Below are 23,176 nucleotides of genomic sequence, written 5' to 3'. Positions count from 1 at the left end.
ATTTTGTGCTAAATTTTAGATTACACTAAATATTCGCAGTCCGATCTTGGGAATTTGATGCAGACTTAATTGAAATGGGAATTTATAAAATTTGAAGAGTCATATTACAATATAAAATACTAGGCATCATATAATTACAGTTTGAATATTATTGTTAAGAATTTTTAAAAATTGTAAAAATATGAAAGATAAAAGACATGTTAAAAAAAACTTATTATTTTATTTTATTCATACTTTCTTTCTCAATCTATCTATACAAAATATATATATATATATATATATATATATATATATATATAACAAAATATAAAGTCAAATGATTTTAATAATTTCTTCTGAACAAAATTTACAAAATTATTAATCCGATATTTTTTTCTTTTCAAATGCGAATTTAAGTGAGATGCATATTTAAATGAGTCTGGCCTTAAACGAATGTTTATTGTACGTAACTTTTCGATCGTATCACTGTAATCCATTTGACCGATACCATTAATTTAGCTTCAATATAAAACAAGGCCAAAAATCTTTTAATGTTAAAGATTATAGACTAGAGAGAATCTATTAATGTTAAATTTAATTAAATTGTTTATCGTATATCCTGTACACTCTCACATGAAATGTTTTGTCTTGATTGTTTTAATATGTTTTTTATTCTTAAATTTTGTATATAAAGACATTTTACTCTTTGGAGTACCTTATGTTTGATATATATTTAATATGTAAAATCTTTTAATATAATAGTATTATTTTTCTTTCATTATTATCATTGCGTGTGTTTTTCTTTTATTATTGTGCAAATAATAATAATAATAATATAAGTTTTGTACTCATGCTCGCATATGACTTTCTATACACATAAACACATTTAAGGCATCGTTATTACATTCTGCATGTTTCTCTTCAAATCAATTTAATATCATATTAATTCAATAATAATTGTTTAACATAAAATTTTACTCTTGAACAAAATTTCTTATTATATATTCAATTGGTTAAAAAATAATTTAATTTAATAATTATTGATTTGAGTATTAAATTTATAATATATAAATTCAATAAACTTAAACAAAACAAATGATTTATTTATTTATATTTAATTATTATATTTGAAGTTTTATGGTATATTTATATATTTTTTAAGTTTTTTTACTATTTAGGGAGCTAGTTAGTTACCATAAAAAAATGGTATTTAAGCTCTTTAATGATAAAATAAAACTATCTACGAATTTTTTAAATATAATTTTGTATAAATAAAATTCAATGTAAATTAACCTCTCTTATTTGATCTTGGCTCGAATTTCGTATTTAAGAAGAAATCTAATGCGAACATTGATTACGTTCTGTTTCATGTATTTTTTAAATTCGACCCAAATACTCCTAACAAGTTTGCATTTAATCTCTTTATAATTTCGACATAAGAATAAATGATAAATTATTTTAGGTACCTTCCTTTTTATAAGAAAATAACATTTCCAAGCCCTAACCCTACTCCCCCAAAATTTGAAAACGGTGTCGTCGATGTTGTTCGGTCGCCGGGGTAGCTTCCGACACCTCTAATTGTGTCGCCTGTGAACACCCCGTTATCGTTTCAAGTACTGAACAAACAATGTAGATTCTCTTTTCTTTTCAGTAATCTTGGAATTTCAAATTCGGTGGTTTTGATTCGTATCCAGGAAAATGAATTTCAATTTGCTATGGCATTTGTAGGGGTGCTGTGAAATTGAATATTCGTAATTGTTCGCAGAGAGTGGATGGCGTGGCCGCAGACCCGGAACCTGATTGGAGTTTTGACGATCTTGTTTCGGAACTCAACGATTTGGAGACGAAGCTCGCTAGTGCTACTTCTTCCAATGAACGTTCTATACCTTTCGAAAAATCAAGAACTCGGTACTTATTTTCTCTCTTTCAACTTGTGGTTTGATTTGAACTGTGTTGACGGTTGAGGCGTGTCCAGTGGGAGAGAAATTGACAAAGGTAGAACTTTCGTATTGCGGGCCGATGAGTATGAGATGGAGGACTCGGAGAGCGAGGATGATGATCATGTGGACAAGGCATTGGTAGTGGCTGGCAATGCCAAACGGTTCACTTGTGATGAAGTTTATCTGAGGTGCTCATTTCTTGAACCCTAGATTTTTTCAAATATTTTTGAATAGGGAGAAAACTTAGCTACAGTTATGTAAGCGCTGGTTCTTCAGTTATCCGAATAGAATTGGGCCTTCACTTTGGTAATTTGCATAATGAAGACTTACATTAGGGATTATGAAGGTTATAGAGGTGAAGTGAAACCCTGGTTCTGATTAGAGAACAATACAGAGAATACCTAAGGAACTGTGCGTAAGTTATGTCTGTTGAATATTGGAAATGTCAACATGGATCTTTTTTATTTTTAGAAAACTTGTGGTCGTCTTTATATTGGGTGTTTTGAGAGTAATGTTTGCTTTTCCTTTGGTGTTTCAGTGACAGTGATGACGATTCAGACATTGTTTCTGGTTTTGAAGTGCGACCTTGCTTGATGGATGAATTGGGAGAGGTAGAAGGTGCCTTGTTTGAGTTGGCGCAGGAGCACCAGCTTAGGGTTAAGGTGAGGTATGGTGTTGATTGATGTCAATGCACTTGTTACCTGTTTGACTTCTCTGTTAAAAGTTGAATAATTTGTCTGGTGGATCACTGTATAACTTGTGATAATTGCGAATCAAACTCATGGTTTGTTTTGTTATGTGGTTGACAGGATGAAATTAGGAATAAGATTTCGGCATTGGAGACAGCTTTGGTGAATGAAACTCAAAATTCTGCTTCTTCCCTCCTTCGAGTTGAGAAATATAAAGAAGCAAGGCAGGAATTGGATAAAAAGTTTGACACTCAATATCAGCGTAGGATGTAAGATTTCATTATCTCCCCACGCCTCATCTCTTCTTTCTAGTCATTATGATTTTTCTTCTACGTATCTGTCTTGGATAATGTGTTGTATTTCTATTTTTCTGTCAGACTCTTTAAACAGTAGATTGGTTTTATTAGTGTCTATTTTTTCTATTTGTTTGGAATGTGGGCATAATATGTTTTGCATTTCTCTTTAAAAGATACTGGTGAAAGGATATAAGATTAACCTTTTTGTGGGAGGAAGATTGTTGAGACAAAGGAAAGGGTAGTGAAGAATATAGATGAAGAAGAAAACATTATGAATTATTGTAAAAAACTGCAAACTGATAACTGTACACTGTTTATACAGAAATACAAATACTAACTAACTAACATAACTAACACTATCTCTTAACATTCCCCTCAAACTCATGGCGGAGAAGTTGGTAACTATAAGCTTGTCCCTTGAGACTGCAAACTGTTTTCCTGAGATAGGTTTGGTTTGGTAAGGAGGCCAGCAATCTGAAATTGAGCAGGAAGATGAATAAACCCAACTTGTTTGCTAAGAACTGTCCTGAACAAAGTGAAGATCCAATTCAAAATGTTTGGCTCTTTAGTGCATGCGAAGATTATCTGCTAACAAATAATTCCAACATTTTTAAATAAAGACATATCACTTTTAGCTGAATGAAAATCCATTTGATAAGAGTCTAACTTGGTGTATGGAAACAGGACCTAGGGGTTTGCTTTAGACCATAGATAGCTTTGTTTAATCTGCACACTTCTCCTTTATCACTTGAAGTGAATTGTGGTGGCTGTAGCATTTACACGGTTTCTTCTAAATCAACTTGTAAGAAAGCATTATTGATGTCAACTTGATGAATGGGCCGATTGAAAGAGATTGCAAGAGTAAGAACAATATCGAGAATTGTTGGTTTGATAACATGACTGAATGTTTCAGAGAAGTCAAATCCTTCTGCTTGATGAAAGCCTTATGCTACTGATCTGGCCCTGTGACTTTGAAAACTTCCATCTGCATTGGACTTAGATTTAAAACTCCATTTGCATCCCATGAGGTAAATCTACAAGAGACCATGTGTTGTTAGACATAGGAGCATTATACTCTATTGCATAGCTTTAAACCACTCAGGTTTATTTAAAGCCTCTTTTCCCATGGTAGGCTCAATTGTAGGATCATATTATTTATGTATTGATAGCAGCAGCATAGGTTCTATAGGTTTGAATATACCAGCCTTAGCTCTTGTAGTCATAGAATGCCTATTTTTTACAATTTTTTCGAGAACACAACATTAGGACCTGTATGAAGCTGAGATACATTAGGAACTGAATATTCATTTGTATAATTTTCATTCTGTAATTCAGTACCAGAAACAGTATCATGTTGTTCACTCTCCAATTTTTTAGTGCAGAAGCACTTGATAATCACTTGACAGCTGTTCAACGAGACCGTGAACTCAGATCACAAATAGAAGAAAGGAAAATAAGAAGTGACGCAGCAGCTTATGAAGAGGCCAAGAGAAAGGCTGCTTTTGAAAAGCTGCAGCAAGAAAAGGCTAGAGCTGAAGCAGAGGTACCGGAACCTTTATATTTTAGTTCATTGTGCTAGTTATTTGTCAAATTGTTATGCATGTATGATTTTAAATTTCATTTGACATGATGCTGAAAACGCCTGATGAGGTTTGTCATCATACGTTACAACCTTCTATCTTAATTTTATTTATAGAAAGTACAAACTTTGGCTCAAATGCCCTTTCATTAATTACTTTCAAATTTTGTGGGTGCAGGCCAAACTTGCTGATGAAACAAAACGAGAAGCTGAGAGAAAAGCAACAATGGAAGCCAGAAAACAGGCAGCAATGGAAGCTGAAAAAGGAGCAGCAGTGGCAGAAGCTGAAAAAAGAGAAGTAAAGGAAGCCAATGAAACTTCCAAAAGGGTTACTTCTGGAGGGACCCAACAAGCTGCTGGGGATTCAACAGATACATCAAGCGTATCCAATGCTGAAAACAAGGAATATGGTAATAGTTTTCTTTTACATTTATGATATATCTTTTCAATGCCACTGTTAGTTTTTGATGTTTTCCTGTTTGTCAACATCTAATATGCAAGAATGCTTGCTTTTTTTCAGACCATTAGTCTATCACTTAGCTGGAAATTTGCTTTTTCTTGCCATATTCTATTCTAAAGAAATTGATTTTCTACTTGTCATATCAGCATTGTTTGGTGAGGCTACCTGCATAATCTGGTGTGGTTTAAGTCATTTGAATGTTCTATTTTTACCTTCAGTTACATCATTGTTAATTGCAGAAGTTTCTTTTATGCACTCTGTCCAGCCCCCTCCCCCGTTTTAAACCTCTTCTTTCTTTTGTTCTTCGTTTGGTGCTTTGCTGTGGAAAATAAAAATATTGATGCATTGAACCACTAGACATACTTTATGCTGGGGTCTCAGTATTAATTTTCTTTCTATATAAGATATACGTGCAATTCAATGACTATTTTTTCAATTGTAAATCAAAAGGTTCACCTGATTATTGTTGTTTTTATTGTTTCAAAAGTGTAGGGTTTAGAAATACTTAATGAAACTAAATATGAATTAAAGAATAGTTTTTGTGTGCTGATGTTTACATGTTGGATTGATTGGAGAATCGGGGTAGGGGGAGGGACAAGCACTTCCACTTGTCCCAAACTGGATTCCCTGTTTGAATGTTTAGATCTATTATCTATTTATTGTTAGTTTTTACATGTTTTATCATCCAAGAAATCAACCGACTTAAAACAATCTTCAGGTAATTTATATCGAGCTGCAGCAAGTGCTTTGAATCTGGAACAGGGGAGACTGCAGAAATTGAAAGAGCTATGTGAGAGAAACCAAATGATAAGATCAAGTTCTAATAAGGTATTCTTGAAATGAGATCTCCGGGATATTCATCTTAAGGTTTTCTAACCTACAAGCAATAAGCAATTTTTGTTGATTGTTTTTATCATATTTTGTAATTCAATATTATTCTAGATAATATAATATATATTTTTAATGATTCTTATGTTCACCTATCTGAGGCTTGAAATTTTTGCAGCACGAGGAAATTGTTTCTGTCTATCTCACTTTATTGACTTACTAGCACACTTTGTGTCTACATCTGTTCAGGATTACACCCGGCACGAGGGTAATATTTCCCGGAATATAAGGCAAATAAGGGGTGTAAGAGACAATGTTAGGTAAAGGGAATATTTAATTTTGCTAATGCATACTTTAATTTATTAATTTTTCATCGTTCCTTGTACCTTCAATTCTTTTTAAGGAGCACGATTTTATCTAATTGTTCTTGTTGCAAAACTGTTCAAGAAATGTTTCAATGAAGTAGCAAACAAGAATATCTATGAAATGTAGACTGTTCAAGGATTTTATTTCCAATAAAGGCAATCCTTATCCTTGAACAGGATCTTATTAATACATGTCTGTTTACTCTTTTGAAAATTCTGTAGGTCAAAAGCCAGCGAACTGATTAAACTTTTGAATGATCCTCAATATCCTCAATCAGTCAGCATTGAGATATTTGCTAAAAAGGTAATTTCATATTATTGACCTCTACTGTCTCTTTCTTTCTGCTTTACCAGAACACAGCCGGCAGTAATAATAGATTAATCTAAACACTAAATTTGAGCGGCTAGAAACAGTTTTAAAAAACTTTGTGGTCCTTCAAATACTGTTTAAGAACTAAAATCTTAGTTTTTTAACATTTTAAGGGACTAGAATAAACTTTTTTTAAATGGGATCAAAATCAGAATTATCCTAAATTTCAAGAACTGGAAACATAATTAAGTTAAGCCTTATTATTAAAACTGGGTTCAGTTGTTTGTTTTAGATGTGAACTTCTCATCCATTGACAGTTTAAAATACTACTGATAAGTTATGATCCCCCCCCCCCCCCACTGCTTTGAATCCTTATAACAAATTATATTTAAATAACTTCTTTTGTTATATCTTTTCCAGCAGTATTTGTCATATTTGAGAATGTTTATAGATCAAAATTAATCTATGTAAAATGCCTACTTCATTGGTTTTTATTTTTTCTAAAATTTGTATCAGGAAAAGTAGTGTTCAGGAAAAACTAAGTTTATCCTGCTAGTTGAGGTTGACTCCATGGTATTATTTCACTCGGTTATAGGCCAACTTTTTAGAGATATTATTTACCGTGATATTAACTTCATTGTCATTCTTGATCTCCCCTTTTATAGAATTAAACATGCAAGCTTCTCTCCTCATATACCTTTGTATAGCTGATGTAAGACAACCGAACACCTTTCTTTTGGCACTTGATCATGAGTTTTTTCTATGTTAAAATTAAACCACATGTTGGTCCCTTGCTTTGCTTTGGAACCTATCTATCAAGCCCTATGATTAATGATGATCAGATAATGTGGCTAAAATCCATATAATTTTGACTTTAAAATTATCGAAATGAGGGACAAAATCTTTCGAAAAATTGGAATGTTACCTATCTATGGTTGTTAGTAGACAAAGTTGCCAACTAACGACATACCACGCAGGTTGTTTCGTACTGTGAAAACCCCGGGAATGCTCCCTTTGCAAGTGCCTATGTCATCGTTCTTGTTACATCTCAGGTACAACATCCTTAATCCCTGGCATCCAGAGAAGCACAGAATGAATAGATATTTTTTAAAATACAATTATTTATTTAGTTTTCAATGATTTATCATTTGCAAGGCAGATTCCACAAGCAATGGATATTTTTCTTGCTGAGCTTCACATGGCTTGCCTTTATACCGTTCCAAAGCACCTGCTTTACAAGAAGGTACCTTCGTGTTGTACAGATTGTGGTATGGTTGTGTGATTGAGAAAGCAGTGAATTTTGTATACTTGAACTCTCTTTAGAGTTATTTTGAAGGTGGGAAAATCTTTTTCTACATAAAATTCGTTTATTAGTCATATGACATTTTATCTTAATAACAGGTCAGGCCCAATTTTTCTGAGTTAAGCAAAACGGTTATGTTTTAACTGTAACTGCTACAGTGTAGACATTAGCTGTCGAACTTTTCTGACACAACAATTACATTCCACAAAGAACGATTATTTACTTTAGGCAGAAACGATACTTTTGCAATGTCAGATATAGATATATGAAAAATCTCTTCTAATTGGCCCTTGCCCTTATTCTTCGCTGCCTCAAATATTTCAACTAAATTTATTACATTAATCATTGATGGAGGGTAATTATGTATTCTAAAAAAGGATCACACGTATTCTTCAAATATAATCTAAAAAATTTGGGGTTGAATCTGTATTATTAATTTTGTTGTGGCCAGACCGCCTTTCAATCAAAGGAGGCATACTTCAGAAGTATTGGTTATCGAGAAGTGGATGGAAAGTTGGAGACTACAGAAGATTATTTAAAGCGGTTAGAATCATACATGAAGGTGTATGGTGCACTGGTTCAGGTCTGTCATGAATATCAAATTTTGAGAGATTTTCATTGACCAGATTTCACTGAGAACTTTACCGTGTTTATTTGTTTCAACAGACTGAAACTACAAACGTTCAAAATTTCCACGGCTTGCAAGAAGGTTGGGCTTGGCTCGCAAGATTCTTGAACACACTCCCAGCAAATCACTACACAGCTGTTTCGCTCAATGCATTCTTGCAAGTAAGTAATCTAGAATTTTGAGGTACTTTTTATGTATAAATCTGTAAAAGGTTAACAAATTCTACTTTCTCAGATGGCTGGATTTGCTCTCTTTAAAAGATATAAATCGCAATTCTTGAAGATGCTGAACGTCGTCTCTGAGAACTTTTTAGTTGATTTGAAATCACGGAATATATCAGAGTTGACGAAGACGATTACGGAGATTCAGACTTATATAGAAGATAAGAAGTTCCTTCAAGAGCCAGAAGGAAAGAGCCTGCAGTCTAATTTGTTATCTAATGTGTATGTTAATTATTGAAGATTGAAATTTTTTACTTTAATAGAAAATAGGTTAGGGAAACTGGCGATTGTTTTCATTTAAAAGGTCAGGGATTGGGCAAGCGTCAGCAAAGGCTTATGTATACTCAGTATTTGAGCAACTTTCATGTATTTTATTCTGATAAACTAACAATAGTTCCTTTACCCTGAAAATGGAAGGATTCATTTACATATTATTTGAACTGACGTTATGAGGAGTACTTGTGTGATTTAAAAGTTTTATGATATAAGCATAATCTGTTCTTAATTTGTTTCAAAAGACAATGTTGGGAAACAATTTATAGCTCATACGAATCCACTTTAAGAGTGTGTTTGGATTTGAAAATAAATTTGAGAAAAAAAAAAAGAGATGAAGGTGAGGTTATTTTTATTAAAAAAAAGATTGTGTGATTTGAATAAATCTGAAATGAAAGTTTGTATATGATGGAAAGAGTATAATAGATTAAAAAAATAGTTTAAGAGATAAAGTACAATAGATAAAAAAATAGTTTAAGAGATAAAATTAGATGATTAACATTTTATTTTTTAGAATAAATGTGACATAAATTTAAATGTAAATATTATTATTATGATTTTTATTTTTTATTATTATCATTATATCAATTATTGTTATTGTTTCTGAAATGTAGCATAGTTTTTTTTTTTTCTCAAATACAGCAATGAGGCGTAAAATGGAGGGAGAAGCATAAAAAAACGAGGACAACATATGTGCTTTATTTTTTTACTTTTGTCACCATTTCTTTTCATGTATGTTAGGATTGTAAATTCATGCTCTGTCGTTTCTGCGCCCACAAACACAGGCTAAACTTATTTCCTCTTCAATTATAAAAGAAACCAAAGTATTTATACGGTGAGTATTGTTTAGAACAATGCAAGCATTTTTTAGACGAGTAGTTTTATTTAAATACACGAGGCCTTCACGACACAACTACATATTTACAACCAACGGGGAAGGCCAATTCTTTATGTAAAAAACTCCTCCTCATCCTAACTGGGCATACAAGTTTTGCCCAAAATTGTGAACTGATGAACAAGAAACCATTCAGACCAACTCTCTGCACATTCTTTCGCAGCCCTGTTTATGAATCAAGTTAAATTCATGACTCAAAGCAAATCAACAGAACATTCACTTTGTAACCTTCTAACTTCATCAAACTTTTATGACTAACCTTATTCTGGAAAAGAGCTAAATTTCCGCTGAGAGCACTTCTAAAGCAAAGCTATCTAGTAAAGCTTTATTCTGGTGTTGATCGTGCTCCGGCAAATGGGACAGAATTCGAGGTCTTCTCCACACTCACAACAAGTCTGTAACAAGAGTAAATGCGTTGGAGAAGGAAAAAACTTAATATTATGCTTAGTCCTTTTAGTCCTTTGCATAAAGCCTTAAATACAATAGTCAAGATGAATCACCTGATGCCCACAACCAAAGGCCATATCTTTCGTATTGGTGAGACAAATCGGGCAAACCTTCAGTAAACCAAGTCATGTTAGTATGTAAACCACTATTCAAAGCAATACAAAAATGAAAATTTATCGGTATTGTTAAAAGGTGAACTTTAAACCTAATTTAACCCCACAAAATCATAAGGTGAGTTTTGCACTCACTTTATATACTATAAAATCGTCTTATCTCTAGTCAATGCATGATTTCCAACAATTATGATTATATTATAAGTAGAAAGATAAAGTATATCTTAGTTTAATCGGAAAGACGCTTGGCATGGAGTTGAGACCTTATTATCATATAAAGAACTTGCAGATGCCTCCGTGTGAACACTGTGGTCATAGCTAGTGCGTGTAGGTGCACTCTGCTGAAAACTGTTTGATCTTGTCGGTTTTGTGCTGATGCTGGAAGAAGTCCTACCATAAAGAGGTGGGGGTAGAGCAACCCTATCTGGTGAATGACCCCTCCTTGCACTATTTGTATCAATGGAAACATGTAATTTTCAAAGAAAGTTATGGTTATTAACGTTACACCAGAAAAACCCAACTTAAGATGCTACTACAGATACCATTTTTAATGTAATGAAATGATATTTAGTACCCCAATATGCCATGCTCTATGGTTGCCTTGTACTGAGAAGGTATCTCCATCAAAGCTGAAAGGGCAAAATCTGTCTCTTTTCTGCTTGAGTCTACATTCCTTGTCATTATTTCAGTGAAATTAACAAACTACATGCAGCCATATAAAATGTCACATTTCAGTATAACAGGAAGATCTGAACATGAAAAGTTAAAAAATGACAAGTGAATTACACCAAACCTGAAAATTGTCAAATGCTCGAGAAGGAATGTTATCATCAAATTCCCTCATCATATCCCATGGTCCATCTCCAACTCCCACCAAAACTATTGATAGTGGATACTTACTGCAATTTAAGAGAATATAAGAATGCAGAACTGTACTCCGCATGCCAGAATACTAAAATTTTACCTTGCTTTAACTATTGCATCTATTGTGTTCTTCTCTTGTGGACTTAAGTTGCCATGTTCTGTGTCAACACTTCTAGTCACCTGTGATAAATACCGAGTATCAGTTTTTGAAGCCCTGGAAGAGAGCAGAAACAATGAATATGTACAACATGTGAACATGTGATCTTATGAGCCAGTGAGTACAGTAGATGTTAGCATTTCCAAGCAAAAACCAAATGAACATGTTGCAATTTCTTCATTTATGGTATGAAACTTAAGATGACTGATTCCAAAAAGTGCTTAAATTCAGCTTAACAGTGAGAATATGAACTAGAGAATTACCTGTCCATCTGCAATTATCAGCAAGACATGATATTGGCCACCACTTTGCTCAACAATAGTCATAGCCATTTCAATAATAGGGGCAAATGAAGTGGGTCCTGTCACATGAAGGTGGTGAGTAATGATGAACCTAACTAAAAACTTCTAAGATAATACGTAAATGAAATACCTGCAAGTTTGAGGTAAGGAATAATTTGTCTGTATCGTGATAGAACTTCCTCAAATCCATTGCAGTACCTCTCTTCCGAAAAGAAACTAAATACATCTTGATCATGTGTAGACGCTGAAAGAAAATAGACAAAGGAGAAACACAAATCATGTATGCAATCTGTACACTAGAACAACTTCATTGGAAAAGTAGTTAGTTTTCTGTCGGACATTACCATCTCCAAATCCAAAACAAGGAATCAAGTTATCTTCATCAAAAGCAGATAAAGTTTTCCCAATAATAGAAATTGCTTGCTCATACGGGTTTTGGCCACTTCCAATGTCATGCAAACTTTTTCGATTGAATGACCTCTTCCCTGATTTTCAGAGTAACATATATACTTATTTAGCATTATAAACTCGTCACAAAATATTCAAGAATAAAATTGTGAGTACGAGATAACACCTGTCCACTCATTGCTCTTTGTGAAATCAATGCCAACAATGAGATTAGAAGATTCCAGCCCAGCATTTGCAAGTGCAGCAGTAACCTACATTCATTACTTCATTTTAGACAAAAATATAGTGTATTTTCTCTATGTAGTTGTAGAACTTCTATCAATTTCTGTTATTTTTCCCTTAATATGTACTTGACAGCTAAAGCACTGATACATGATGAGAAAACAAGAAAATAGCAGCATCTCTTGAGCCACTTCTTTCCGCTGATCTTGTATGTGTAAATTCTATTACATGGACTACAAGTCACCAACACAAAATCTTAAGGCTCAATGTTTTTCTTTCTTTGTTTTTCTTTACATGTCACTCAACATTTTCATTTCTACTCGGTATAGAACTTTTGGCTCATATTTGAATTCCTAACATTTTTTAAAAAAAAATAAATCTTGGATATAACAAAAAGTATCTCTCAAGTTTATTATTACACTAAATCAGATTGCTCGCATAATTATTTATTAAAACTACTTAAGAAAAAAAAAAAAAACTATTTAAGAGCTCAAATATTTCCGTTCTCATAGCAGAAGAGGCAAAAAGGTGAACCCCGATTTCAGGCAGAGCAATTCAAAACCCCTTTTAGACAACTAGATGGTTCCCTTCCTTTTATCTTAGTTTCTATTTTTCCTTTGAACTGTACTAAATCGCGTTCACATTGGCACAACAGGGATATTCTTGTTTAACATAAGTCAATGTTGCAAGTTGCAACCCCCAACAAGACAAGAGTCAATTATAATGACAAGAAGCAAATCAAAGGAGATGGAATAATTGCTGATAAGATATTAAGAAAAAGAAAAAAACACAAAAACACTGTTACATGCAATGATCAAATCACCTCATCCAAGGAACGGTAGTTATCAGCTATCCTTGAATACTTCCTATCCAACTTCCTTTTTGGCTGAGCATTATCATAAAATGGAGTTGGTGCTGATGCATGCTGGTGCTGAGGTGTTTGATGAGAAGGATATGGTGATTGTGGAGGGTATCCACCATAGTTGTTATTATCCCATGAAGATGAAGAAGCACCATACTCATACCTCCTTCCACTTTCTTTTGAACCCTTGCCCCCCATAACAAACTCCTTCACAATGAACACCAAGATGCACAGAACACCAACCAAAACTGTCCAAGTCTCTATCTGCAACTCCAACAAAACGCACACATCATGTTTGTATATATAACTCTGTGAGGGAATCAAACCAAAATAACCAAAAGGGACAAAAGCTCACAACTATGAACTGAGAAACCAATAAATTTCTGGGAAACTGGAAAAAAAAACTTGAGGGTATGCAAAATTCAGCCCAAAATTGGTGAACGAAATTTCGATTTCGAGGTCAGAAACACCGACAGCAGACCAAGAAAGACAGTGAGACTATTTGATGTACCTCCGGATTCATTGTTTCAACAAGAACACCAAATCAATTATGACAGAGAGAAGAAGAGTGCTGTAACAAGGAATCTAGCAAGGTCAAGTCAACTGTGTTCACCCTTTTCTTCCACTTCAAACAACTTCTTTAACATCATTAGTCTATGTTAACAACTATTAAAAAATGAACCATCTTATCCTACAAGAACTATCTATAATAAAAATATATAAGAAAAAAGAAAATAATCAGACCAGACATTTTTACATTTAAACCATATTAGTGTTTGATAACCATTGAAACGAAAGATAAACACTGTAATACCTCGATGAAATCATCTCAATGATTTTACAGTAAAGAAACAGAAAAGCAAACAGAGAAGAAATAGTAAAGTAGCAGAAGAAACAGAAAAATAACAATCTAATCATAACTATATAATCTTATTTCTAATAATCTATACTTACAAATATAAAAATGTTATAAAATATGGTTTATGCATAACTTGCTTGAATTTTTCCTTCATTTTAAATGGTTCTTTATGTTGATTTGGGGTTTCATGGGAAATTTCACATTTAATTGTTTGTGTCATGTTGACGAGTAATCAATGATTGTACTTTTCTATCATTTCCCAAAGTTGACACGAAATGTTCTTAGTTTATTTATCCATAGAAAAACGAACATTGCAATTTTTTCTCTGTGGATTCTTCCTCGTTATAACAGGTGTAATACTTTTTGCGTATAAGTTGAATTTTATGTTTAAATAAAATTGATTGCTTCAAAAGCATTTTTGCTGTAAGTTTTTAAAACGGAGATTAACAACAATTTTTTTTAATGTAAAAAAAAACAAGATAATAGATCGAAATAAAAGTCACGCCATCTCATTAACAAAAATTCAATTAACAAATGTAAATTTTTTTAATACTTAATAATCAATTAAAAATATCTAAATATATAAAAAATAAATTTAAAATTTAATCAAACTTTTTTTAATATATTATTCGGACTCCTTCACCTATATATAGTAATACAATAATAGAGTCTTAATTCCATACTTAAACTTCTCACACTTGTCAAATACATAACCGTAATTTGTTCTTTTTCTTTTTCTTTTCGTTTTTGACTTCTTCCTACATGTTAGGTTTCGAGTTTGGTAAAGATTTATTCAGGTTTACTAGCAGATTATTTTAGATTATTTTAGGAGTAGATTTAAATCTAACTCAACCCTATAAAATCAACTTGTAAGGTGAGGTCACTTATATATTAGAAATTGTTTTATCTTTAGTCAACATGAGACTTTCAACACATCCCCTTATGACGAGGTATATACATTTTGTACGTGAGACTAGAAATTAATGGGTAGTTCATTATCAGTCTGATAATGGGTGGAACACAATGTCCAAAAAATCTCGTTAGGATTGACTGTTTTTAAACAATGACTCTGATAACATGTTAGAAATGGACTTTAAGCCTAATTCAACTCCATAAAATCAGTTTTCAAGGTGAAGTCACTTATATACTAGAAATTGTCTTATCTCTAGTAGATATGAGACTTTCAACCTTTTAGCAAAGCAATATTAAAAGAAAAAAAGATGTTTAACTTTGGTCAAAACTTTGCTTTGGTTACTCCCTGTAAATGACACATTTTTACTTGGAAACTTTTCCTGAAAATGTGACATTATTTCAAGGAAAGTGTGGTAGCTTTCAAATTCAGTAACCATCTTGAAAAAGTTGCAACCATCAATAAGCCATTGTCAAATGACAAGTCCAGCAATAAGGAAAAAGAGGACAACCCCGACTAATTTGAACTGCTCAAAAGAACATTTTTGATAAATTTATATTTTAAAGTTTAGATATGACATCTTTTGAATCATTAATTTGATTTACATTTTAAAATATATAATTAAGAAATAATTATTATTAATAATGAAAAACACTTTAACTGATCAAATTTTGTATACTGAGATATGGTATTTATATCGAAATATATTTGGTATACAAAACATACTTTAATTATGACTTTATATTTAATATTATGGTTTACCTCTACATAAAATTAAGGTTTACATATGTTTTGGAGAATGTTATTATAGCAGTTTGGAGGGTGCAAATAACAATGTCCTTCAACAAGCTTCTTAGCAACTGCCTCGTCATTTGTTAAACAATTTACAATAATTTCTTCTTGCATTTCCATAAGTTTGTTCTTGTATTTCTACTTTTTTTAATTGTGTAATTTTAAATGTAAATTTTATAGTTTGACATATATAATCTAAAATATATTTTTTATTTTATATTTCAAAATATATAATCTAGAATGTAATTGTTTTATAATTTTATTTTATTTTATTTCTGGTTTATGTGAACCTTTTAACAATTTTGATATTGGAAGAGAACAAAGATGGGGTGGTTGGATATTTTGTGAAGATGAATAGTAATATTAGTGGTATTGTGTAATGAGATCATTCTGTAATGTAATGATGTGATTATGAAGATATGATTATGAAGATAATTCTATGGCGGCTACTTTGGACAGGTCTTCTCTGTGGTCCACAAAACTTAAACAATTGTTTTCTTTTTTTTTAGCCTTTTATATTTTATTTCTTTTCAAGACAAGAGATGTGTCTAGTGTTTACACGTTTCACTTTTCTTTCAAAGGTTCACACTTATTTTTTATTAAAGATTGTTCACATCAGATACAATCGTTGTTACGAGAAAAACTCAAGTTTCACATTAATAATTGAATTTAAAATCTCTAACTAAACTCTAAGGTAAAAGGATGGCATAAAAAAAACCAGGGGATAGCTTGCACTCTAATCTTAATCCATTCACCTCCACAGTCATTGATTACTCATCTTAATTTCATGATTTCAATTCTGTCATATCAATATTAAGTATGTGCAGAGTTGATTCTATTTTATAATTGGATTTCACGAGGCAGCAATTAATAACATCCCAAAGATGGATTATAAGAATAAAACTTCAAACGTTTTTTGCCTATAATATACTGAAATCAGGACATACAGCCAGCATTTGTGATGATGGTTTCGGTAATTTGTTCATATATACCAAAATTCTGCAAAAAAGTGACATTGTGGGACAAGCTTGTTTCTTTAAATTCCATTGTTGGACCTTAAAAATGCCATTGTTGGACCCAACGCACTACATCTCATGGCTCTATGAGACCATGACCGCGTGCTTGAGCTCTCTCCCCTGCTCCAACCACCATCCTGCGACAGCTTCGCCTTTTTTGCTTCTAATTCCTTGCTAATTTCTTCCCAGACGTCTACTTCCCCATTTTCTGTAAGCAAATTCACATGTTTAGCGCATCAAAATGTTTTAATGTTTCTACACCATACACTCCAAGAATGGCAAGTCTACATTACCTTTAGCAGGGTTAAGAACTTCCTTTTCTGTCTGGCAACTTCCCAGGGTAGTTTGATTACCCTTAAGTTTTTCATCAGTGCTACCATTAGTTGCTTTTGTTGGATTGACAAATGCATTACCAGAAACGACTGCAGTTTTCGATCCAAGATGGCCATGCTTAACCATTCGAACATCAACAAGTGATGCATAATCTATCTGTAGAAGGAAAGCAGTCATATAAGCTACAACACAAATAAAGTAATTGGGAAAAAAATAAAAGGAAGTAGCTTTACCTCTAAAGAACCATCCTCCTGATAAGGGGATGCATCAGGCTGTTCAAAAGAAGATGCATCCTTCTCTGTTTCTTTCTTAAAGTCAAAAGGATATTCTAAAACCAGTTCCAGCCAAATCCTTTTTGTTTTAGCATCATACTGAGATATTTTTCCAACCTGCAAGGACATAAATGAAATACATATTAAATTAAACCTCCGACACAAGATTTTTTGTGATGAAATTCAAAAGCAAACTTGATATGTACCCTAAAGGAGGAAAGTTCAGGAGTGAAAGACTCTGATAGCTCGACCAATCGATAAGCAATTACATCGCCCTCCTGCAGTGTATGATCAAGTTATTAAAAAGCACCAAAAGAGTACTATGCTATATAATTTACAGATTCAAAGCACAAAATACATATAAGTTGAATTGTTAACCAGAAGCTAAAAGGACTCCTAACTTGCAGCCATGGGTTAATTTTCAAATGCTCTTAGCAGAATGAGAATTGTCATAAGTACACATTAGTTAGGGGGAAGGAAAGAAAAACACCTTAGGCAAACCGGTATAAGGTTGAAGCTTATCAAAATCTACTACATTGAAAGTGGGTTCCTTTTCAGCATTTTCAACTGTAGCATACTCTTGACTGGAATGCTCGTAGCCATCATGTTTATGGAATGACATTCTCTCTTTACCCCATTTCTGGCCCTTCTTCTTGTTGGTGATTCCATTCCACTGAAATGTTTCCTGAAAGATCCAGATAACATTTACAAATTGATTGAAATAGTGGGGCAAAAATAATTGCATATCTCCTGATATTCAAACACCAAGAAGATGAATCTCTATCTTACGTGAGGTTTTGAGAATAATACGAAACTAACATGGAAATACAGTTGTGCACCAAAATTTATGAGTAATTACTCAACATGATAAGTTCTAGAACTTCGAGCTATTAGCCTTTTAGTGAGAATCAATATATCAATATACGGATTACATTACATGGTTCAAATGCCAAAAAATTTATAACAAGTCATATTGATTCCTAAGATTACCAATCAAAAAATAATCCTAAAGAATTTTGTTAGCTTCCTCCCACATCTCTGATACATATCAGGCCTTTAAGAAAAAAAACTAAGAAAAGGCTGTTTAGTAAATTTTGTACTTTCCAATCCAAAATCACTTCCAAGAGAAATATTCTTTATCCTCCATCAAACACTAAAGTCTAAAAACCAGAAGTTCAAATGCAAATATAATAGAATGCATATGCATTTCTTTTGGGCAAAATTAACAATATTACTTATTTATTGACTAATTTATGATTGAGAGTAAAACACAGCTGAAATTGTGAATCTTTTATTGAGGGAAATCAAACCAACCACTGAAAACTGATTCTGCGGTACTGCCTGATCTTGATCTGCATTAAATAGACCATTAAACATATATTAGATCATGAAAGCAATCAATTTCTACTTCATAAATCTTTATAGATGAGATCTTCATTCAGACCTTTCTTAAGGGGCTCAAACCGAATGTGCCCTGGTCTAATCTCCACAGGAACAATGTCATCATCATCATCTTCTTCACTCTCTTCGTCAGATTGTTGATGTTCATCAGATTTTTTATGCACATCAGAAGCAACAAAGCTGTTATCTTTGATAGGTAATACTTGTGCGTCTTTTTCAAGTACTGTAGTCTGGTGGATCTGCCAATTTGAAGAGAAGAACATTTCCTTTCAGAGAGAATGGTAATACATTTTGTGAATAGCAAGGTTAGACAAACGACCTTCAAGACAACAGGTGAATGATTTAAACCATTGCAAATTATGAGGCCTAGGCATCTTACAAACCAAAAAAATGTCAATAACTCAACAATATCAAATGGAGCTAGAATCCGTAAGAACTGTTATCCAGGTCATGGGAATGGCAGCAAGACAACAATTCATTACATATCATATAGAGAATAATGTGCAGGCAAATGGCAGAAGCCATATAACAGTTGAAATATATAATGCATTTGTCAAATGCAAAAGGATTTCCCTAAATTAACCCAAAACTTCAATTGGCCAGACTGAGACCAGCCAAAGATGACAAGAGGATGCAAGAGATGAACAAACATCAACGAAGGTGTTGAGTCTTTCCTTGATCCTTATGCCATAACTGCAAACAAAGTCGTGATTGAAAATCCTAGGAATTCCACAACACTAGCACTAAAGTAGAAACTATTTAAGAACACTGTTCATTAGATCCAATCTCATATAAAAGGTAATATCTGCATCATTATAGAACCAGTTCACCTTTTCCTGTTTCTCCTTCTGTAGCTTTAGTTCCCTCAGCCATCTTCTTTTAGCTTTCTTCCGCCGAGCACTTCTGCTAGGCAACTGAAAGAATAAAATAAAACCAATAAAAGTAAAGTGTAAATACTTGCAAGTGATATGAAGTGTCCACCAAGATGATTCCTAAAGCATTGAGCACCCCTAATATCATGACTGGAGTATTTTTACTGACCAAATACTCAAACTGGTTATCTATATGCATGGGAAATCATGTTCGTCCTCCAAATATTTTTAGATATCAATGTGGTCCTCCCTTCGTTGTGTAACATGAACATCAATTTAATCTCTTGATGAATTGGTGTATCTTCCTATACCCATTTGATTATGTAGTCAATTTTGTTCCAGCACTACTGATCAAGGTAATTTATGGGCAATTTTAATCTATGGCTGCATCAAGTCCTGTTAATATGCTTCAAGTGGAAATTAAACACGTGTGAACACATCCTATCAAAATTCATTTTACCTTCAGGGAAGGAAGGAGACCATAAGAACAGCAGCAATTAGAGCCAACTTAGCAGTAGCCTCTAATTTGACTTGAAGAAATATACTTTTATTTCGCTAAATTGTGGTATCTCTGTTTACAAGCCAAAGAATCAAGCTTAAATCCACGTGTCACAAGAAAAAACAAATTCTGAAAGGGACATCATGGAATTGTTATATTTACGCTTCTCAGGTGTGAGACTATGAGGGGACTCAATAGCAAGATGCGATAAGCCTAAAAAACTTGACTAGGATAGACTCTGCATAGCTTCAATACCATCTTAAGAAAGTGAAATTGAAACCTAACTTAATCTTACAAAACTAACTCAGTATATATATTAATTATTATCATTTGGTCATATCTCTAATCAATGTAGGATCTCTAAAAACAAGCATTAGTATGTATTCTTCAACGTCTGGTGCAAAGTTTGCGGCCTCTCTAACCAAGCCCCCAAACTATTTGCCTAAACCACTAAACCAGCACTTTTCTCAACCAGGCTTTTAAGGTTGCTTGACTCTATGTTTGATTCTTGTGCCTCTGCAGCTTTGTTTGTGTGCTTTACTTGGTTTCCATCTCATCTCAACATTCATCTAGCTAGACGGGAGTTCATGTGTCATGTTTTGTACTGGTAGTAGGCACTAGGCACTAATACAATATTATATGTTGATTTGTTTGTCATTTATGACTTGTGAGTTACGAGTTTAGTAAAGGTTTAGTTATTGACTTTCTTATGCTTATTAATCCGTCAATATAAATTTAAGGTTTATTAAATATTTAGTGTTACATGGGTTCGTTTCTCTTATTTATGTTATGCTATATGCATCTATATCTATATGAATTTTAGATATCTTGTAGAATCTTGTGCATCAAGTTGTGATCCCAAAAATTATGATTTAGCATTCCCTTTCCAAGTCTAGGTAGAATCTCAAGTTTATAACCGTGGTTCAATGCAAACAGGATACATATGTATATTCCAAAGAGGTGTAAATTAAGTGTTACCTTTTTAGTTCCACTTTCATCTTGAGGCTGAACAAACCTATACAACAGATCAAAGAAAAATAAGGAAAAACATTTTATATTTCTGATATTTAGTAAACAGACATCCTCATTATAAGGGGACAGGGATCTAAAATTGAATGACAATAATAAGAGGAACTGAAGAATCAAACAATCTATACATAAAATAAAAAGGAATATTGTTTTCTACTCCATCAAACCACACCTCTTAATCTACAAACATAGACATATAAACAAAAAATAAATAAGATAAAATATCACCAGACATGGATGCCAAAAATTGTCAATAAAATTATATCAGCTGGTTCACTTGCCCAGAATACCAATTATGCACTGTGCAATGAACAATCAGAGAAGGAAAAGATACACCATTGACATGTCATACAAATCACAAGTGTGATGAAAATGGACCTTGTTTCATCACTTGGACAATCACTCTTGTCATTCTTCTGTTTATCAAGGTTGCTTGGCCTATTTAGCTCGCTAGATAACTTGGAAGACTTCTTCTTGTCCTTCTTGACAAGACTCAATTGGTGATCAATAGAGCCTTCGTTTTCCTCCTCGTGGACCTCAGGAATGACTGACAAGTTTTCAGAAGTAGACAACTTAATCTTCTTCTGACTAAATGTCAAAGATAATGGAATAAAGTCAGCAAACCAGATAACGTTTACATGGTCCAAATAACTACTTCCAAAGTTCAAAAACAAGGAAAAAAAGAAAAAGGTTTCAAAGAGAAAAGGGAGATCCCTACTTAATCTTACACTAAAAACAAATGAAGTTAAAACAGGAGCTGAAAATTGATACATAGATTATTATCATAACATGGACGAACATATTTCAGAAAGCATCAATACGAAAGTTACTTGAACAAAACTAAATCTGATGGTCGGGCAATGGTTAAATTAAATCCTTAGCTCACAATACCACAAGCTCATCAATGCTATGGAATCCTGAGCCAAAAATTAATCCCATCCCATTGCAGTAATGCGATCATAGGATTCCAAACTAAATACCCGTTATAATAGTAAAAAAAAATTTCTCCTGTTTAACTTCATTACTTCCTAGCAGGAGCAAAAATAGAAAACAAAACTAGATAGATTCCATAACTATCACAATTATCTAAGCTTTGTAGCAGTAACAATATTTGAGGACAGAACTAACCTAGGGCTCTTGAGCTTCCTTGGAGCTTTTCGTTTCTTGGAGGTTGTCCCATCAGATTTACATTCCACATAATCAGCATCTTCTAGTTTGTCATGGTCATCCTCTTGGGACATGGTTTCTTCTGCTCCAGACTCTTCTTGAAAACTCTCATTTGCAAGAACAAGGACATTTGGAAGTTCTATAGCTTCACGTCCACCAGGGGCAGGGGGCAGCATTGCAGGTTCATCATCAGTCCGTGTGCTTACTTTTCTTTTCACGCTACGACATAGATGACATGGATGCACAAGTAAGCAGAAACACGTTAAAAAACACAGAAGAAATAACTGTATAACTCACCAGATGATATCCTTGTCCTTCAGAATGCAAGTGGACTCAAAAGATGGTATAACAAAACCATCCATCTACATTAAAATCCAATAAGAAAAGGAATCACCACGGTTATCCGATAAATTTCAATCGTCAAAGAAAGAGATAACACAACAACACGATAAACCAATCTAATAGTGAAATCGAGATGTAAAATTTTAAGAAATTTGTTTCGAGATGGTTGAAAATGAAGATGCAGCAGCAGAACAACAACAACGGAGCATGCATATCCAAACATACAGATAGGATGATGCCGCGGGGACAGGTGCGGTGGAGACGGAAAGTGTTGTGCAGATGAGAAGCAACATCAGAAATGGTGCTGTGTTGGGGTTTAAGCAGAAACCAACAACGATTCAATCCTTCCTTCTTCTTTGACTTGCTCAGCATGCCTGGATCCTCGAACACCACCCGAAGTCTCACCATCTCCGCCATCGCCTTCAATGTGGCGCTGCTGAACCAGATTTTCCGGCCACCGTCGATTGCTCTCTCCGGTCCCTTCTTAAACCCTCGCTAAGCCTGTGAACTTTTCACCCCACTTTTATATATATATTTAGTAAT

The 23,176-nt window shown here is 33.4% G+C and overlaps 3 protein-coding genes across 4 annotated transcripts; 1 reads left to right on the top strand and 2 right to left on the bottom strand.

Moving 5' to 3' along the window:
• Positions 1-1,427: 1,427 nt before the first annotated feature.
• GLE1 (nucleoporin GLE1-like protein) lies at positions 1,428-9,042 on the top strand. 2 transcript variants are annotated; one of them, XM_028086264.2, is made up of 15 exons: positions 1,428-1,608; positions 1,708-1,887; positions 1,955-2,107; positions 2,458-2,581; positions 2,729-2,877; positions 4,282-4,447; positions 4,662-4,893; positions 5,662-5,771; positions 6,021-6,091; positions 6,359-6,440; positions 7,424-7,498; positions 7,606-7,689; positions 8,201-8,332; positions 8,416-8,538; positions 8,612-9,042. In XM_028086264.2, coding segments are annotated over exons 1-15 (1,908 nt in total). In that variant the 5' UTR covers positions 1,428-1,606; the 3' UTR covers positions 8,837-9,042. The 2 variants fall into 2 exon arrangements, with proteins under 2 accessions (XP_027942065.1, XP_027942072.1); XM_028086271.2 differs by having other exon boundaries at positions 1,446-1,608; positions 1,745-1,887.
• Positions 9,043-9,635: 593 nt separating this feature from the next.
• LOC114173026 (Copine (Calcium-dependent phospholipid-binding protein) family) lies at positions 9,636-13,935 on the bottom strand. The gene is made up of 13 exons (XM_085675664.1): positions 13,653-13,935; positions 13,103-13,405; positions 12,224-12,308; positions 11,994-12,134; positions 11,780-11,893; positions 11,611-11,708; positions 11,291-11,370; positions 11,120-11,225; positions 10,901-11,028; positions 10,590-10,773; positions 10,267-10,323; positions 10,026-10,161; positions 9,636-9,931 (listed from the first exon to the last, which is right to left on the bottom strand). The coding sequence occupies exons 1-12, from the start codon at positions 13,662-13,664 to the stop codon at positions 10,081-10,083; spliced, it is 1,389 nt and encodes a 462-aa protein (XP_085531790.1). The 5' UTR covers positions 13,665-13,935; the 3' UTR covers positions 9,636-9,931; positions 10,026-10,080.
• Positions 13,936-16,569: 2,634 nt separating this feature from the next.
• Positions 16,570-23,147, bottom strand: LOC114173018 (sphere organelles protein-like protein). Its single transcript, XM_028057211.2, has 13 exons — positions 22,859-23,147; positions 22,589-22,653; positions 22,253-22,510; positions 21,503-21,712; positions 21,074-21,110; positions 19,555-19,638; positions 18,768-18,963; positions 18,638-18,675; positions 17,814-18,008; positions 17,530-17,601; positions 17,285-17,440; positions 17,012-17,207; positions 16,570-16,926 (listed from the first exon to the last, which is right to left on the bottom strand). The coding sequence occupies exons 1-13, from the start codon at positions 23,048-23,050 to the stop codon at positions 16,739-16,741; spliced, it is 1,887 nt and encodes a 628-aa protein (XP_027913012.2). The 5' UTR covers positions 23,051-23,147; the 3' UTR covers positions 16,570-16,738.
• Positions 23,148-23,176: the final 29 nt, after the last annotated feature.

The sequence above is a fragment of the Vigna unguiculata genome, chromosome 1 (genome assembly GCF_037176805.1).
Source record: "Vigna unguiculata cultivar grain cowpea cultivar isolate G323 ecotype 2 chromosome 1, ASM3717680v1, whole genome shotgun sequence".
Lineage (NCBI taxonomy): Eukaryota > Viridiplantae > Streptophyta > Magnoliopsida > Fabales > Fabaceae > Vigna > Vigna unguiculata.
The sequence above is the reverse complement of the archived record's forward strand: the minus strand, read 5'-3'. Positions and strand labels throughout refer to the sequence as shown.